General features: G+C 38.0%; 1 protein-coding gene across 1 annotated transcript in view; it reads left to right on the forward strand.

Annotated features, from left to right (window-relative positions):
• The first annotated feature begins 236 nt into the window (after positions 1-236).
• The window catches only part of LOC128017511 (otogelin-like), a 46,047-nt gene continuing 26,111 nt past the window's right edge, over positions 237-20,172 (forward strand). The window contains exons 1-21 of the mRNA XM_052602930.1: positions 237-251; positions 383-443; positions 3,323-3,421; positions 3,497-3,654; positions 4,590-4,711; positions 4,849-5,057; positions 5,804-5,934; positions 6,073-6,179; positions 6,317-6,426; positions 7,102-7,227; positions 7,323-7,431; positions 7,538-7,584; positions 7,895-8,040; positions 9,012-9,144; positions 10,819-10,996; positions 11,085-11,209; positions 11,304-11,516; positions 12,395-12,560; positions 13,642-13,716; positions 13,917-13,960; positions 14,102-14,267. Coding sequence (XP_052458890.1) covers positions 237-251; positions 383-443; positions 3,323-3,421; positions 3,497-3,654; positions 4,590-4,711; positions 4,849-5,057; positions 5,804-5,934; positions 6,073-6,179; positions 6,317-6,426; positions 7,102-7,227; positions 7,323-7,431; positions 7,538-7,584; positions 7,895-8,040; positions 9,012-9,144; positions 10,819-10,996; positions 11,085-11,209; positions 11,304-11,516; positions 12,395-12,560; positions 13,642-13,716; positions 13,917-13,960; positions 14,102-14,267 — 2,540 coding nt within the window. The remainder of the gene's footprint in view (positions 252-382; positions 444-3,322; positions 3,422-3,496; positions 3,655-4,589; positions 4,712-4,848; positions 5,058-5,803; positions 5,935-6,072; positions 6,180-6,316; positions 6,427-7,101; positions 7,228-7,322; positions 7,432-7,537; positions 7,585-7,894; positions 8,041-9,011; positions 9,145-10,818; positions 10,997-11,084; positions 11,210-11,303; positions 11,517-12,394; positions 12,561-13,641; positions 13,717-13,916; positions 13,961-14,101; positions 14,268-20,172) is intronic.

Consider the following 20,172-nt stretch of genomic DNA (forward strand, 5'->3'; position numbering starts at 1 on the left):
TTTTCCTGCTGGACATTTTTCTATTATTTCCCGGCCTGTTTTTGTTAGTTGGAGGGAGTTTTTCTTTTGGATTTTTTTTTGAATAAATTCTCACACCATACCTGCATCTGTGTCCAGTTGTGTTCCTGACACTATGTCTATTTACTGTTAGCCTAATGGGGGACATTATTTTTAACATCACTAAAATGTTGCCATCCTGACTCGCCGCTAATTTTCCGCGCGTTTGATGAAATCTCATGAAAGGTCTTGAGGTCTGTACAGTTGTGAAACAGGCTGACGAAGCTCAGTCGAAACGCCTGTGAGTCTCTGGGTTTTCTGTCTAACAAGTGCTGATTAGCTGTGTGTGAGGAACAAACCGCTCCTTGTTCTCTGTGTGTCCCAGCAGCAGCGAGAGCAGCAGGATAATGCTGGAGAAATGGGATCCCGCTTCCCAAACGAAGCAGGTAGGAGAGCTGAAGCGATGCATTGAGAGTGCGCACAGGAAACCTGCTCTAAATGCACTGCCATGAGGTTAAATGCATAACATCACAGAAAACAAGAGGTTTCCAAAAGCTGGTTTAAAAGCGAGTTTGTCAAACCAAATATGGTGGGAACACCTTGAATGAATTAGGATCTATTTAAGGTGCAGTTTGCATATAATGAATGCGGTATAAATTCTAATACATTATATTAATACTATGAAAATTAGTTTTTGGCTCATTGCGTAGCTATAATTATTCTTAGAATTTTTCATGATTTGAACAACAATGACATCAGTCTTTACAACCACCGATTCACTGCTACTGAAGAAGAAAAGAGAGGTGCACATTCTGTACGGATTTGGGAGCCCGATCGAGCCCCTAATTAAGACTTGAATCACTGGGTTGTAAATTCTTTTCTCATGCAAGCATAACTATATATACGTTTAATTTCTGCTGGGGTCCAAACGTTTTAGAGACCACAAATGTAAGAATAGCTACGCGTTTGCAGGGTTAACCTATTTTTATTTTTTTGTACGAGAACTTGTTTGATTGAAGAAGTATCCATGGCAAAAACCTGCTGTTCGAGCACTTTGTGTTTGAAACTGATGAAACAGATATAGATTATATAACCTACATATGAATGTAGCCCCTCCGAAATTCATTGTTTAATTCGCACACCGAACATCCCCCAGCGTTGACTCTGTCGAGCTTTTTGGGACAAAAGCCGTCATTTCGGAGGCAGTAAAGCGGTTTCAGATGTCCGCTGCGCGCTCAGGATTGGTAAAGCTGTTCCCCAGAGCCGCTATTCACCGAGACACACTGGCTCCGTTCATTATGTCAGAAAATACATCTCCCTTGCAGTTCGTAAGCTACATAAAATTATTGAATTCTCAGATATCAGGTGTGATGGGGAAAAGCGGGCAGAATAGGGGCGGTTTCGGTCAGATAAGAAAATGATTTAGTTCTGAAGTGAAGTGAATCGCTAATCGCCCTCCTCCTGCGGTAATAGTCTAATAAACTCTTATCCATGCTTTGCGCAGCACTTGCTTCCAGGTTCTGTAAGCCCCCGAGAGAACAATGATTTATTAGATTAAGACTTTGATTGGAATTTCAGATTTGCCCTGTGGCGTCCTACTTCTGGGTCTCTGGATAAATTAGTTCTTGGAGGTCTTAATTAATCCGATAGTCTATATGAGAGCAAATTAAAGTAGCTGAAGGATAGATTTGTTATTTTTCACCTAAGCTTAATTTGTCAACTAATTAAAATGGCCAAGTACGCTTGTAACACAAAATCCCCACTGCCTTTGCATTTAATTTAAATCTTTCAGAGTTATGTCTCTTTGCTGACAATTCACTGTAGCCTATTCTTTCAGTCTTAAAGCCCGTTCACACCAAGTCCGATATCGATATAGTTTACATCGTTCTAAATGTAAAAGAATGGCAGTCCATGCCACAAATAACGATAACAGCACATAGGAACGATACAGTTGTCATCACTTTCAAAGTTTTTTTCTTCCCACTGCTGATGAACGATAAAAACACTGACAGCCAATCAGCATCTTTCCTGCTAAAGCGGCAGAAGTCATTTCGCACGTTAATAAATACCGATATAGTAATACTAATACATTGTTGTGGAAATCTTTATAGTTATCCTTATTGGTGTCAACAGACCTTAATGCATGGGTCTTTTCAAGTCAAAGACCCCTTGGTGGATAGAGCTACAGTCCAGGGGCCTCTGTTATTGTATAAAAAACAACAACAATAACAACAACAACAACAAAAAAATAAAAAAACACATGAATACTCATTATAACAATGTGCTTACATGTTTTTATGAACATTTCAGTAATCATTTTTAATGAGTAATGCACAATACATTTCAATTGTAGGCTACTTAATGCATTTGTAATACATTTGAATGTGGAATGAATATTTACCATATTTTTCGGACTATAAATCACACATGAGTATAAGTCGTATCAGTCCAAAAATACGTCATGATGAGGAAAAAAACATATATAAGTCAAGTCGCACTGGACTATAAGTCGCATTTATTTAGAACCAAGCACCAAGAGAAAACATTACAGTCTACAGCCGCGAGAGGGCGCTGAAATTCAGCTTTGGGAGGCTTGTCACAATTTTTTTCAGTAACTGGCAAACTGCCAGGACTACCAACAAGCTATGTGTGAACTGAAATTATTATTATTCTTTTGTTTTTGTTTATTTCTTTAAAGAGATCCTTAGAGAGCAACACATCATCAACAGAACAAACAGAAGCACAGAAGCCATCGCTCCGCAGAGCCACCGGTGAGAACTGAGCAGAACGTTACAATAGTTTAGGAGGCCCAGTAACCTCTTTGTGTAGGTTTTGGGCTTTTGTGCACATTCCCCCTGTTGAAAAACCCCTGTTGCTCTGTGTGTTTTTTTGCTTGAATGTATTCTTGTTGACACCTGCACATATGATTATGGGTTCATCTGTAAGGAACTGTTTGTTTATGTGTGTTAATGTGGTTGTACAAGAATTGTGATATTACTTTTATTTGTGCATTGCATTTAGTAAGAATTATAAGCTATTATAACATATCAATAATTACTGTGTTTGCAAGTTTGTGATGCATAAACCTAAGTCTTGTAATGATAAACTGCAAACAATAAGAGTTATGCCCATTTGAAATGTGAGAAAGGGACGTTCCCCTCTTTTCACTAGACATCTGTTCAACAGGCTGATGAGTGTCATCATTACACACAAGATCAGGATTCATCTTAATGCTTCAATGACCATTTCAGTTACCAGATACCTTACACACGCTTAAATGCACTGAAACACACACTATTTAATGTGCTTTATTTGTGCCATACAGGTGAGTGTTCATCATCTTGTCTGAATGGGGGTCGGTGTGTCCACCCAGACTCCTGTAACTGCACTTTATACCAGGCCACTGGAACACACTGCCAGACAGGTACTGTACTGTGGATCATTCAATTGAATCTCATTTTGAGTTTTGGCATGACAAATAATGGATCAAATATTTCAGTCCCCAACCTAGGCTTTGAGCGAGAGATGGCATGCCGCTCGTGGGGACAATACAACTATGAAACATTTGACGGACTTTATTACTACTTCCCTGGAAAATGCAGCTACACATTACTGAGAGACTGTGAAGACAGCACTCGGTCAAGTGTACATATGCAGGTGATCTCTTAATGTTCATAAAAGGATTTTTATTTAACTTTATTTTTGATAATATTCTTTATAATAATTATAATTAGTGTATATCTACCACATAACCACCTATAACTATTGACCAGAAAATATGTCCTTTACCAAATGGTGATTTGTTGCCATCAGACTGTATCACGCTGTGTCTCAACAGTAGCTCCTTTTCAAAATGTATTAAATAATTTAGGTATCAATTCATTATGTACACTTTATGTACTAAGATGTTACTAATACACACCCTTTAGGGGTAACTAAGGTACAAAGGGGAAACTTTTGAACAGGTACAGTGACAGCTTTTGTACCTTATTTCTGAGTGTGTATTTGCTTTAGATGTGTGTGTTTTTTAAGCAGGCTGCTATTCTCTGCTTTGCATCAGAGATGCCATAAGTGTGTGTGTACTGCAGAGCTCTTGCCTGAGGAAAATATTTATTGGCATTCATAGAGAAAGTGATCTCATTATTATGGTCATTTATTCCCATTACAGTTTAATACAGTAATTACGGCCAGGGCCAAAACAGAATTGGCTTTGTTCTCCCAGACTCACTGATGGGAATCCAGAGGAGGTGCGCTAACTCAGCCAGGAGTTTCTTTAGGCCATTAGCTTAAGTGCCAATATCATTTATCAATGAATTGAAAGGATGGCGACAGTAATGCAGAACTTAAGCAGGATTGGCCCGGCTGCTCTGGATAAGACGACTCCACTCTTTGATGATGGAGAGGAAGCATCTTAAAAGCTGCACACTGTAGTTGCATACACTTTATTTAAGTGATAATGTGTTTTACTTTCACTCTGTTTTAGAATTGGAATTCTCTTTAACTTCACATTTAGCTTCGTTTTAGGTCTTTTTTCACTTTTTAATCCGGAAATATTCTTATATTATGCTTAATTGCGAATTATTGATCTGCAGGTGCATAATGACCCAGAATGCAGTTCTTTCCCATACTCCTGCACACGTTCAATCAGCCTCTTCCTGCCGTGGGAGGGGGAGATTAGGTTACAGAACTTCAGTGTTACTTTCAAGGGTCAAAGGTAATGAACATTCACATTCAACCATACCCTCGGTCACTTAACCTAAACCTGACCTGCACGCTCTCTCATTCTTTTAAAGAATCTGTTCAATGATTTGTGCGTGAGTGTAGTTCTAACTAAACATCCTCTCTCTGTAGTGTACAGCTGCCCCATCATATCCACGATGTTGAGCTGGAGCGAATCTCTGACTACATTGTAGTGTCTCAGCCGCAGGGTTTCATGCTGGCCTGGCAAGGGCTCACTGGCTCTGTGTACATCAAGATGAGTCCTGAGTTTGTAGGACACACCTGTGGACTATGTGGCAATTTCAACGCTGACACTCAGGATGACTTGAAGACCAGCTACGGCAAGTTTTACTCAATTTGTTACAGAGTGTGGTATTTTAAAAAATGTATGATGGAAAGAGACAACATCAGCAATGTTAAATCAAGATGAGAAATTGTAGATTTTATTTGGTAATACAGAAAAATAGTAAATTATCTGAGCAGTAATAAATATGAAATGTTATTTGCAATGTAACCTTGTCTGAGTTGAAGCAAATGATGTGAAAGAGTAAAGAACCCATTTTGTTAATAAACTAAATGTTCTGTACTAACTGTGCACATATGAAATGACAGTGATCAGAAGTAATATTTGATGAAGCTTAGGGTAGCTGACATGAAATAATTATAGGAAGTTGGAATGTCAACTGTGGTGAAGCGCACTACTGCATCTAAAGCTATAAAAAATTACATGCATAATTATGCATTCTTTCTTTTTTTTTTTGAGAAATGTTTTTACAAAAAAAAAAAAAAAAAAAGCATTTGTCACACCACATCTTTTTTTTTAACCAGAGTTGTAAATAAAACAAAGATTATTGGAATATGCTTTACAAGAAAATGCTATTCCAGTTTTGATTTTCTACTATAAAAAACACATTTATTTCAGTCAATGCCTTTTGCTTTGTAATTGTGAAATGTTCTAGCAATTTCTGGGAATTTTTTATTTTTATTTTATTTTTTAATTTATCTTTTTTTTTAATTGAAATGTTAAAATCTTGATATTAATTGACATTATGCATCACTTAAATGCATTTATCTGTGTTTTCTACAGGGGTTTTCACACAGGATTTGGCTATGTTTGGAAACAGCTGGGCAGAAGAGGAGCCACAGCTGGGCAGATGTCCTGTTGTTCCCTCTCTTTACCCCTCGCCATGTGCCACACAGGATCCTAGTGTCTTATTGGTACTGCATACACACACACACACACACACACACACACACACACACACTGTATATTCCTGTCTCACATCAACCAGACTCATATTTACATCTACATTCATTATACACCTGGTGAATAAGGACTCTGGTTCTTCACTGCAGAAAGTGGAGAAAGTTTGTGCCACTCTACTGAAGAACCCGTTCCAGTCTTGCCATGAATTTGTCAGTCCATATTCATACATGGCCAGTTGCTCCAATGACCTCTGCCTGTAAGTACTGACACAACACTGAGCTACTGACATTACCACACCTTACTTTCCAAAGTGTTATTCTACACATACTTATGCTGTTGATGTTATCGCACTATATAACTCTTGTGTGGGTATATGTTTTCCACCTGGTGCAGGTCTGGTCCCAATGGTGATGTCGTGTGCCAGGTTTTCACAGAGTATGCAAGAGCATGTGCCCATGCTGGACATCCGCTGCATAACTGGAGAGCACACGTTCCTATTTGCAGTAGGTTACATTGCAAATACACAATTGTTTGTGATATTTGAGTTTATTTTTTGTAGTTGTATTGCATTGTTTTGACAGCTTTAAACAGTCTGAAAATGATTTTAGTGAACAATCAGTGTAAGAAATGTTTGCACCAAGAATTAGTTATTCTGGTGTGAGAATTGTTTATTCAAAAATATGGTTCAAACTTTTGTTTTTGGGATGATAAAAAAAAAAAACAAGAATCTCACAGGAATATGTTAATAATTTATTAATGTTTTATTAACAATATATTAATATTCTTTTATATTGTGATTCATTCCTGTGATGGGAAAGCTGAATTTTTTTAACATTTATTATTATAATTTTTGAAATGTGGTGTAAATAAAAACAGTTCATGGAATATTGGTAACAATTTCTTAAAATATTGCCTTGCCTTGTCTATTGCCCTCATTTTGTAAAAACATAAGGTCATGCATTACAGTAATTTGCCACAGCTGGCATGAAACTAAGATGTAAAATCACTGTAACACAGTAATCTCGAGTGCCATACTTCTTTTTTTTTTTCTGAAGATGCAAGTTGTACAATTTATCTTTGTCAAATATTTAAGTGCTTTTACAGTTTTTAAGTGTTAAAATATATATTTCTTGCTGTGAGATGCATATTGTGATAGTATCTGTTGTTCTTGGCTGTAGGTGTAGATTGCCCCGGTGAGCTCCTTTTCAGAGAGTGTATTACCTGCTGTCCCATGCACTGCAAGATCGAACACATGTGTATCGACAGCAAGCTGCAGTGTTTGGATGGCTGCTACTGCCCTGATGGTAGTAACAAAATACTAAATGAACTAATCTCAAGCTATAAATGTGTGTTCATTTGTGAATGTTTAAAGATAATCAATTCATTTTACTTTCTCTAGATTTGATCTACGAGAATGGGGTGTGTGTTAAAGCATCAGAGTGTCCCTGTGAGCACCACGGCATGCTGTACCCCTCCGGACATGTCGTACAAGAAGATTGCAACAACTGGTCAGACAATATATTATCTTATGCACTGCATACTTGGTTGAATGAAGAAGCATTGAAACCTGTGTTCGTGTGGTACTGAATGTATCAATTTTTGTTCTTGTCTCAGCACATGTGTTGAGGGCATATGGAACTGCACCGAGCACAGCTGTCCAGGTCTTTATCTGTTTTTATTAACCTTTTTTTATATTTACTGTTTTTGTATATTTACAGTCATTCTCCTCTTTCTAAACTATATTTTCTCACTTCACTGATACCAACTGTATCTTATTTCAATTTTATTATCATTTGATTGCATAGATTTAATTTATTTAGCCAAACATAACAAATCGAATTGTCCAGTCCTCATATTGTGCTTATAATTTAATTAATATGAAACTTTACTGTAATATTGTACTATAATATTACAGTTTTTATTGTATTTTTAAGAAGATACATTTTTTTTTTACATTTTTTTTATTCACAGGGGAGTGCTCTGTGACAGGAGATATGTTCTTCCAGTCGTTTGATGGCCGCGTCTACACATTTCCTGCTACATGCCAGTACGTTTTAGCCAAGAGCAGAAACTCGGGCAAGTTCACTGTGACCATTCAGAATGCACCCTGTGGAGCCGTAAGTCCCTGTGCACTTTCATGCTCTCCGCACCAACACAAACCTCGAGTATTAGCACACAACAGAGAAAAGATTTAAGGCATGCCAGATGTAGCATGCCAAAGCTTTATTCATCCCGTTCCAGACTTGCTCTAGTGTAGTGATCTAAAGAGTAATCTGGGAGTTGGAACACAGCTTCAGTAGACAGACTTAAGATCGCAGCTTCTAGATTTGTGTGATTAGTCAAGCTATTGGCTTATTAGCAGTCAGAGTAGCAAGTCTTAATAGTATTTTAGTTACATTTATTTCAGATTAGTTCAATGAATCTCTAGATTCGGCACAAATAATTGCACAGCCTTTCTTTTGGCTAAAGTTTCATTTTTTGGGTTGAGATGAAACAAAGTTCTAGATGCGCTTGTACCATGATTAGACCCTGAATAGCTTTGACGGATAAAACATGAAACGATACAAAACATGTAGAGATTCTCTCCCTCAAAGCCTTCCTTTCCTGAAGCCCAGACCCGCTGATGATAAAACTCAACACACGGAGAGCAGTCTGGTGTATAGTGTCACTGTCTGGACTCTGAACAAGCCATTCTGCTTATCTGAGCCTCTGAATGACAGAGCCAGAGACTTTGTAGCTGCTGATAGAGAGAGAGAGAAGAGAGAGCGAGAGATGTATTTCAGTAAAGTGACTGGTGAAAGATCCTCACATAGGCACCTGTTGGTAGCGTCCATCATTTCCTTGAATGGAACGATTCAGTGGTTTATCTCCTGTGAACAGCTCTCAGTAACACTGTCACAAGCATAAATGCTTAATTCCTAAAAGACATGATTACTGAATTAGTCAAAATTGAATCAGATGAACCGATAAGTGTGTGTCCCTGTGCAGACATTCATCCATTGTGTTTCATGCAGTAGTTCTATAGCTGCTGATATTGTGTGTGCCGGTATGGGATGTTCTGACTTGTTTTGCTTTGTTGTGTCTGCAGAATCTGGATGGTTCTTGTATTCAGTCGGTCAACCTGATGGTTGACGAGAATCCGCGTACTGAGATCACAATGAGCCATAGTGGAGAGGTTTTTCTGGCCAGCCAGTTCAGGATCTCACTTCCGTATTCAGATGGTAATGTACAGTACTACAGTTGATCTGTAATGAAATGCTGGCATGGAAATGTGCTATAACAACTGCAAAAGTGATCCAAAAAGTACTAACGTCTCATTTTGACATGGAAGTTGTTGAAAGAACCTTGGACCATGTAAATACCAAGGTACAAGAATTTTAGTACCATGGTATATTTTAAAATGCCTTAATATTAACATGCGATGCAACCCCTTTATCATGGAAAACTACACTCTTAGAAAAAAGGGTAGCTGTCACTGGGGCAGTACATTTTCAAGAGGTACACCTTTGTGCCTTATTTATTCCTATAGGGTGCATATTAGTTCCTTACAGGTACACTTTAGCACCTAAATGGTTTAACCCAAATTTTAGTACGTAAAAGGTGCAATTTAGGATGTGTCCAAATTCAGGGTCTGCATCCTCCTTAGGATCCTTCCTACCCGGTTGAAGGAGGATTGGTCCTCCGACGACCGCAAAAACCGGAAGTCGGTGTTTGTGAATTTGGACAGCCTACCCTTCTTTCAGTTCCCTCCCTTACCCTTTACTCATATCCTGTCGCCTAGCAACCGTGACAGCGCTAAGCAAGTATTAAAAACAGCTTCAATCACTAACAAATAAGCTGTGTGTAAGGGGATATTCACACAGGCAGTAAGGAAGAAGCTTGTTTACGAAAGTAAAAGTTTTTTTTTTTTTACAAATGTAAAAAAAAAAAAAGCTTAACGCTTAAAACAAAATGCCTAACTACACAACCACTGAAAATATATATTTTTTTTAAAAAACTTTGAAACATCGAAAAGCATACTCCTCTTCCACTCCGCTACAGCTCGTTTCGTCCACCATTACGCTCTGCCGAAAATAATTATGGGATAGGTAGGACGGGAAAGAATCCATCACACCCATCCTTCCAATTCGGGGAAAAGGAGGACGTATTTGTGGGCCGCATTTGATGGATCCTACGAATTTGGACAGCCTTCGTCGCGGCGCTGTGACGTAACATCCTTCAAATGAGTACTCCGAAGGATGTAGACCCTGAATTTGGACACAGCCTTAGTATAGGGATGGGTGATATATCAATGTGATTGTCACACGCATTTTTTGTAAGTAAAGCCAGTTCCCTGATTAGCGGTAAATCGCCATCACCTGCTTTCAAAGAGGGTGCATTTAACAGACTGAGCCGTAGATCACTGACAAGCTACGCAATATCGTGTTCATTACCTTGAATGTGTTCATCAACTGAATCTGCATACAATACAGATTACATACAGACTCATATCCAACACACTGATGTCTATCCATAATACCTAGTTTTGTGTAGTACTTTTAAAGCAGAGGTCTTTAAAGGGATAGTTCTCACAAAAATGTTGGCATCATTTACAAACTCTCATGTCGTTCCAAACCTGTATGACTTTCGTTCTTTTGTGGAACATAAAAGAAGATATTTTAAGAAATGTCTTACTGTTTTTTTGTTTGTCCATAAAATGAAAGTCAGCAACAGTCTTCAAAATTTGTTCTTTTATGTTTAGTTTTGGAACAACTTGAGGCTGAATAAATGGGGAATTTTCATCTTTGGCTGAACTTCACACAATAAAAATATGGAATGATAAAAAAAAAAAAGTTTAAAACGTGCATATTTACTTGATGGTCCTTCATGTGTTTAATATAGTGATGTCTTCTCAGATGTGTTGCAGATCCAGGAGCTGTCGTCCATGTTTGTTCAGGTGAAGTCATCGCAGGGTCTGCGGCTGCAGTATAACTGGAGGGAGTTCAGGCTGTACCTGCAGCTGGAGGAGCAGTGGAGAGATGATACTGTGGGGCTCTGCGGAACATTTAACGGCAACATTCAGGATGACTTCCTGTAGGTTTCACCTTCTTTCTCCCTGTTATCTGTTTTCGCTCAGATTCAACTTATTGTCCAACTTTTTGTTTTTGATGTGTTACTTTAGTGCACCCTCTGGGATGATTGAAAGCACACCATACTTGTTTGGAAATGCATGGCGTGTGTCTTCAGCATGCGTACCGCGGCCCAGCTTACCCCAGCTTGACCCTTGTGACACACACCAGCAAGCAGGTGACACGTCTTATGCGAAACCTAGTGCCTTTCTAAACTTTAGGTTTTGTTTAAAACATGTTTTTGTGTGTATGGAATGTTTGTGTAATTTCAGCCGCTTATGCAGTGGAGAAGTGTGACGTGCTGATGCAAGAGGTGTTTTCTGCCTGTCACGAGTATGTGAGCCCAGTGGGTTTCCAGCTGCAGTGTCGTGCAGATGTCTGCAGATGTGGAGCACCGTGTCTTTGCTCCATCCTCGCTCACTATGCCCGCACCTGCAGGAGACACGGGGTCATCATTGAGTTCCGCTCACACCTGCCTGAGTGCGGTCAGTCTAACACTTACTCATGTATTCACTATCAGTCCACAGTTCGGGGTCAGTAAGAGTTTTTCAGATGTTTTTAAGAAGTGTCATATCATGTCATCTCACTAGGTCTTGCATTTATTTGATCAAAATAGAAGGAATAAAAGGAATATTGTGAAATATTATTAAAATATAAAAACTGTGTTATATATTTTAATGTATATTAAAATTATTTTTATTTCTGTGATGGCAAAGCTGAATATTCAGCAACCATTACTCCAGTCTGTCACATGTCACATGATCCTTCAGAAATCATTAATATGAAGTGAAGTGACAATCAGCCAATTATGGTTACCCATACTCAGAATTTGTGCTCTGCATTTAAGCAATCCAAAGTGCACACACACACACACACACACACCGTGAACACTCACCCGGAGCAGTGGGCAGCCATTTATGCTGCAGCGCCCGGGGAGCAGTTGGGGGTTCAGTGCCTTGCTCAAGGGCACCTAAGTCATGGTATTGCTGGCCTGAGACTCAAACCCACAATCTTAGGGTTAGGAGTCCAACTCTCTAACCACTAGGCCATGACTAATATGTTGATTTTGTTTTCAAGAAACAGTGGTGAAAACACTGACTGTACTTTTTTGTGGAAATTGTGATGTTGTTTCTGGATTTTTTGGTGAATATAAAGTAAAAAACAAACAAACAAAAAACAGGCTCTATTTGAAATAGAAATCTTTTGTAACAATGGCTTTTGATCATCAGCTGAAAAAGTAAAAAAGTAAAAAAAAAAACCTTCCTTACCCCATACTTTTGAGTACGTACCTTGATAATTGATTAGTGTGCTTATATCTTTATTTATATGCATGTGACCTGTTTTTGTGTGAATGTTTTTGCAGCCATCACGTGTCCATCTACTCTGGAGTATGGAGTCTGTGTGTCATCATGTCAGCGTCGCTGCCTGTTCCTGTCTCTCCCTCAGCTGTGTGGAGATGAGTGTGAGGAGGGTTGCGTGTGCCCAGAAGGAACATACTTAAACATGCATACACACACCTGCGTGCCACGGTAAAAGTGAAAAAAAAAAAGTCATATGGACTGCTTTATGGTGCTTTACAGTGCTTTTTGGGAGCTTGACAGATGAAGCCATTACAAACTGCTTCATTATTCTTCTTTGGATTAGAAGCAACATGAGGATGATGAAATAATGACAGACTGTTCATTTGTAATTAATTGTGCCTTAATAAGTGTTAAAACAGTTTCTATCCATTATATTTGCTGCATATTTAGAACTGAATGGAGTTCCAAATGAAAGTGTATGAGGGACATGTTCATCTAATTTTGTCAATCACAACACAATGGTGTATAAACAGCTTCCCAACAGCATTCACTTATGTACATTATATTATATAATTTTTATCCACATAATAGTAGTAATCCACAGATGTTTCTCTTTATCCAAGTCAAGGATTATGAAATGAACTTGTGAAATTATGAAAAATGATTAATGCCAAATCAACACCCTCCTCATTTTTTAAACACTAGCTCTGTGGCTTTCACCTAGATTGAATTATTTAGTGTAGTGAGAGAGTGAAGTTATTTGCAGGCCTCGTTCATGCAGGCTGTAAAATGTTATGGATCTGACAACCTCAGGTGTTGTATAACGCTTTTAGCCTCCTCACCCTCACATGGGTTCACTTCCCTGAAATTACACTGCCACATACTCAGCATGTGCTAGAGTTACAGCACTCACACCGGCAGAGGCTGAGAGAAAGTCAAAGACGTGATAGAGGAGGACTTTAGCCTCGTACTCTACTACAGACACAAACCGCTGCACTGTGGCCTGCAGTCTCTCACCCCTAACCCCCAACTACTGTACTAGCTCAGCTCTCTTAAACAGCTCAGAGAGATTTTATTGTCTCATAGGTCACGTGAGCTGAATCATGACTATGGTCATCCTCACTCCTTACCACAGTACATTAAACATTAAATGTCTTTTGATTGGCTGTGCTGTGTTATACAGCATTGTGGCTTTCAGTGTTGGGTTGGGACAATGGGTTACTTGACTACATTTTTTAAATTTTCAGTTTGATTTTCTCCTTGCACATGACATAATATATTGATTCTGAGTCCATTTGTTTTGGTACAGAAGTGCATGTCCATGTAGTTTTCTTGGTGCTGACTATTCTCCTGGAGATGTGATCATGACATCATCAGGCGTACAGTAAGATTGTCTTATTCACTCATGTTAAACATCACCACACTGTCAAAATCTCCATTATTTCACATTCCCAATTACAACTAGTGTTTTGTAAAGAAATACTGTTTTATCTCTCTCTCTATAAATATCACAGCAGCCCAGTACAATAGACTCTGTGCCTCACGCAAGTTAAAATCTTTTTTTTTTTTTTTTTACTTTAACAGAATTTGTCAAGATGGAAAACTTGTTTCCCAGAGCTCAATTATTGGTGAGTGTTGTATTTCAGCATCTTGATGTTATTTATCCATGTCAAACTCTTTGAATGTCTGTAGTGTTTGCAGTTGGTCTGCGTTTGCATATCTCTCCAGTGCTGGAGTTCAGAGTATGTTCTCCTTCTCTCCTCTCTCAGATACCATGTGCCCACCAGGGCAGTTTTATGAGGACTGTGGGAACCGAGTAGATGGCCACTCGGTCAATAAAGGTTTAGCGTGTGAACAGACTTGTGAGTCGAATTTGCTGAACCTCACCTGCTCCACTCATGAGCCGTGCATGCCTGGCTGTGTCTGTCCCGCAGGGTGAGTGGCATCTTTGTTTTCTTCATTCTTAGTGACTGTTATCACTTACAAAAACATAATGTGGTAGACCATATTCATATAACAGTGGCATCTGGAGCTTTGCAATATTTACAAATGGCAGTAGGCACGAGACACGATTAGAAACGCTGAACTGAATGTGTTACAAAAGACTTCAAAAGCTGTCAGTTCAAAAGTTTGGGGCCAGTAACGTTTTTTTCAGTAAAACATTTATAATGTTACAAAAGATTTTTATAGGAAATAAATGCTGTTCTTTTGAATGTTCTATTCATGAAAGAAGACATGCAGCAGACTGTTTTCAGCACTGAGAAGTAATAAATGTTTTTCTAGCAGCATATTAGCATATTACAATGATTTCTGAAAGACCATGTGACACTGAAGACTGAAGTAACAGCTGCTGAAAATTGAGCTTTGCCCTAAGATTAATAGATTATGTTTTAAAGTATATTGAAATGGAAATTTAAATGACATTTTCATAATATTTTTCAATATTACTTTTTTATTGTTTGAATTACTGGCTGTTTGTTGCAAAGACTTGCCCATTTCAGAGCCTACCCAATCATCACACAGAAATGGGCTTCAAGGCAGGACAAAAATACATTGTTTAAAAACAACCATCAAATAAACAGTCCAAAAAGGACCAAAAATTAGAATTTTATAGCCCCAAATTTTTTTTGAAAGATGCAAGTAATGTATTTGTAATTGATACCTTGCCTAGTGGGACTTGTTTACATTGAATCCTACACATATATTTATATATATAAATTTAAAGTGTTCATCAAAAAAAAAAAAAAATATATAATATATATATATATATATATATATATATATATATATATATATATATATATATATATATATATATATATATATATATATATATATATATATATACACATACCATATTAATTTTTTAGGTAATTTATTGCGAAAGCATGTAAAAGTTTGCCATGGTTTAATGATAGCATGTATTTTCTGCAAGTGATAATGCTATTGTGCCATTTACTTCTCTGCTGTTTAAGTCTCTGCTTCAATGGGATTTTTGAGCTTTACTGAGTATTAATATATGTGATGTATCTATTCCATGTCTCCTAAATGCATTTTGCACTTCTACAGAAATTGAAAAGCATGTTTATTCTCCATTTGTACTGGTCGTTCTATTGTTATATATTTAAAAGGTTAGATGTTTCCATGTTTGTGTGTGATGTAGAGGAGTTGGTAGGTGAATGACTATATGTGTATGTACGTGTGTGAAGAGGCAGTGATCCATGGCTAAGCTTAGAGAGCATCAGGAACTACTCATTTCCATTACACACGCATACACTGGGATTTTTAGCTTATCTGGGTCACATAATATTCTTAATCGAAACTCCACATAATGAAACACCCTTTCACTGGCAGAAGCAGACCACTGACAATCCAAGCAAGGTAGTGGAGATTTGCAGAAGCACACAAACTCCCACGCACACTTTCACGGACAGATGACATTCTGCTCTACATGTTGAGGTCTCACTCGGATGGTGTCTGCCGGAGCAGGTGATGATGTCGATACAGATCAGTTAAAGGGTCTCCGCTGACTCAGTGGGAACCTTTGCTGCCGTCTATGGGAGGTGAAAAGAGTTCTTTGTCGCTCAACTCCACTTCCCCCACTTTCCTCCCCCTCGCGTCACGTTCCCACTAAAGGGGCCTCAGAGAGCACGACTCTTGCTCTATAGATGGATTTTTGTCATCTGATACATTTAATACCAGTGTCTACACAAGAAAACTGAGGTTAAGTGCCATATCACAAGCTTAACTTCCTAAAGCCATCCGCAGCCATAACAGCATGATAAGACTGTGTATCAGTTGTCCTTTTACCAACACCATCACCAGCCAGGGAGAGTCTGGGAATGAGCCATGTTCTGTTTTTTAAGTTGTTTGTGGAAATCTTTTGATCTGTGAGATCTAAAGCAGCTCACATTTTGTACATGACACACATTGATTTGGTTGGTGCACATAGGAGTGTGTACTTAATGCTTTCTTCTTTTAAATTAGTGGCTGTTGATTTTTATTTTTATTTTGCACATTTGATTAAGTTGTATTTACAGTATTTATAGTATGATGTTGGTTTGTAGATGCTCTGACATTGCCAAAGCTAAATTACAAAGGCAATCTAATACTCTCACTACAAAGGGAAAAACTCTCATGAACATTCATCAGTCACGTAGTGAAAGGGCTGTGAGGTCACGGTTGTATCTGGAGAGCAACTAGAGTCTCCACTTCACACAGAGGGGATGTGATATTTTAGATGGCTGTGTGTGTGTGTGTGAGAGATTCAACTTCTTCTGACTAACTGACCTTTTATACAAAAAAAACATTGCACAAGAGCATCATGGGAAAGAAATATCATGGCTAAGATTCTGTCATGAGTGTTTAATAAATTCCTGCAACTTGATAGTTTGGCATCTGGGTTGGCGTAAATATGGTACAAAGGCCCCTTATTTCACAATGAGAAGTAGTGATGAGATAATTGATAAGTCTGGAAAATATCAAATGTGCCACACGTGTGGTCTAACATCATTACAGTTGACAGTGTAGTATTAGCAGGATGTTGAATATAGGATGCAGCAAAAAGTCCAATGAATTGACATTGAGGTATATATATATATAGAAATCAAGAATTTGTAAATGTAACAAGTAAATGTAGCTTTATTTAATAATGTTTAGATTTTTTTTATGTGAAAACCAGACAAAAACAGAAAATATTTTTTTTTTTGTAGTATAGATGGAGGATTGGATTGGACTAAGTTACCTCATGCGGGCAGATTTTGTGTGCTGGTCAAACATGGGTGTAAGTTACCAAGAAAACCACAATGTGCATTAAAATTAAGGAAAAATTAAGGGTTTTCAAGGTTTTAAAATAATAATACATAGTTATTGTTCTGTGCCACAAGTCACTTCTGTGAACCATTAAATATTTAGCAAATTTAGCATATTTAGCAAAGCTTAGCTAATACTAAGAAGAGAACTGGAAGGAATCCATTACTGATCGTCAGTCTACTGTAATACGTACATCTGAAAGCACCTAGAGTGACTATAAAAGGCAGAATGTAAAGTATTTGATTGCTTGCCCTCTGGAACATTGTCATGAGTCTTCTGACACTCTAGACCTTTTACAGGGACTTTCCAGCAGCCATACTCTTTTACACACAGACACAGTGGATATAGAAAAGAATCACTCCCTTTGCAGCCTGAAATGAAAACGGACAAAGTTTTAGTTTTTTGCTGTATTTACTCTCTGCAAGTTATAACATCCAAGTGAAAGATGTAACACCAACATGACTTAAAATTAACATAAATAAATAAATAAACAACCAGAATCACTGATTTGGAAAAATTATCACCCCATTACTAAAAACGACTCGTAAACTCAATCAGGTGAGGCTAATTGCCTTCTCAATGGCACACAAAGCCATTTGACTTTCAGCTGTGTTCAGCTGTGGTCATTTTGATCAGGTGAAAAGAGCTTTCCTGGAGTATTTCAGTTTTTGGTAGTGAAACTGAAGCAAACAATCAGCTTTGTGTGGCAAGGCACTGTCAAAAGATTTCCAGGATAAAGTTGTGGACAGACACAAGTCAGAAGATGGATACGAAAACATTTTGAAGGCTTTATCAATGTCTAGAAGCACAGTGAAGTCTATTATTAAGATTGGAAGGTATTTGGTAAAACACAGACCCTCCCTGGATCAGGACGTCGCTCCTAACTGGATGAAAGAGCCGGAGGACACTGATCAGAGAGACGACCAGAGGCCTACAGCAACTCTGAAGCAGCTGCAGGAATTTATAACAAAGATTGGTGATTGTGTGCATATTACAACAATATCACAAATTCTCCACAGATGTGGCTTGTATATGAGAGGGTCGCAAAAAGGGTCACTCCTCAAGAAAGGCCACATGCAGTCATGATTGAGCTTTGCAGAAACACACTTTGAAGATTCTGAGGCAGATGAGACTAAAATTGAACTATTTGGCCTCAACACCAAAATATGTGTCTGGCAGAAATTCAATACAGCTCCCCATCCAAATAACAGCATTCCTCCAGTAAAGTATGGAGGTGGTAATGTCCTGTTATGAGGGTGTTTCTCTGCAGCAGGGACTGGAGAACTTGTCAGGATAGAAGGAAGAATGGATGGGGCAAAACACCATCAAATTTTTGAGGAAAATCTGCTGCCTTCTGCCAGAAAGTTGTCAATGGAAGTAGGTTTACCTTCCAACATGATAATGACCCAAAACACACAGCAAAACTGAGCACACAGTGGCTGAAGGAGAAAAAGGTGAATGTCCTTGCATGACCTGATCAGAGCCCAGACTTAAAGTCCACTGAATATCTGTGCAATGACCTGAAGACTGCAGTCCACAAACACTCATCATCAAACTGAACTGAACATGAGCAGTTCTACAAAGAAGAGTGGGCAAATATTACAATGTCTAGATGTGCAAAGTTAGTAGAGACAGAGACAAATCCCAAAAGACTAAAGTCTGTAATTAAAGCAAAAATGGTTCAACAAAATACTGGCACAAGAGGGTGATCCTTTTTCCAACTTTTTTCAAATTATTTTCTGACATGTTGGTGTTATATCTTTCACTTGGATGTTACAAGTTGCACTAAGTAAATACAGCTAGATAAAACAAAATTCATCAATCTTCATTTCAGGCTGCAAAGCAGCAAAATTATATTATTTTAAAGGGGGTAATTCTTTTCTATACCCACTGTGCATACACAGTCAGAGCCCATCTTATTCAAAATGCAGTGTCTCACTATCAACAATATAATGTGTGTGTTTGCTGTGTTTGATACATGAGCTAGACCTTAGAAGCAGGTTGAATTCCTCAGTGCACCTGTTCATGCCCTGAAAATTAGTCCACTAGTTATTGAAGTTAGAACTTGTTTTTTTTTCTTCTAGTATTATACATTGTCACATCTATCAGGTATGCTTCTACTTTGTAGTCTTGACTTGTACTAAAGTTCTCACATTAGTTTTGTTCATACATTTATTTCCCCTTTAGTTTTTCTGATCCAAGGAAACATGTGTTGATGCATGTGAATGTGACAAACATTTTGGAGTGTAAAACAGTCTGCTTAGTCATTGTACTATGCAATGAACTACACTCCTAAGAAAAACGGTTCTAAACAGTACCAAAAAAGGGTTCTTCAGCTTGTAACAATAGCAGAACTTGTTTCAGTGCTAAATAGAACCTTTTTTATAGGGTTCCATATAGAACCATGCTTTAAAAATGCCATATAGGACACTAATGGTGTTATAAATAACCTTTTTAATGATAGTTTTTCATTAATGTAAGTATTTTAATATCTTAAATATTAGTATTATTTGTATATATTATTTATTGATATAATATAATATAATATTTGCAATGTTTTTCATTAATAAAATTAAACACATTAGTGCACAATTTTCCACACCACAATCAGTCAAGCTCATATCACCAGCAAACTTACACTCATTTACATCTTCTCTTCACTCTCTGAGGCAGAAGTCTCCAAACTCATCCTTTCTAATCACCCTACTACTTGCCCGCTTGATCCTATTCCATCTCATCTCCTTCAAGCCATTTCTCCCGCAGTTGTACCTGCACTCACTCACATTATCAACACTTCCCTCCACACTGGTGTTTTCCCCTCACCATTTAGACAGGCACGTATAACTCCACTACTTAAGAAACCCAAACTCAACCCATCTCTTTTAGAGAACTATAGACCAGTTTCCCTTCTTCCTTTTATTGCAAAAACACTTGAACGAGCTGTGTTCAACCTAGTCTCTACATTTCTCACACACAACAACCTCCTTGACAGCAACCAATCTGGCTTCAGAAGTGGACATTCAACTGA

The sequence above is a fragment of the Carassius gibelio genome, chromosome A7 (assembly GCF_023724105.1).
Source record: "Carassius gibelio isolate Cgi1373 ecotype wild population from Czech Republic chromosome A7, carGib1.2-hapl.c, whole genome shotgun sequence".
Lineage (NCBI taxonomy): Eukaryota > Metazoa > Chordata > Actinopteri > Cypriniformes > Cyprinidae > Carassius > Carassius gibelio.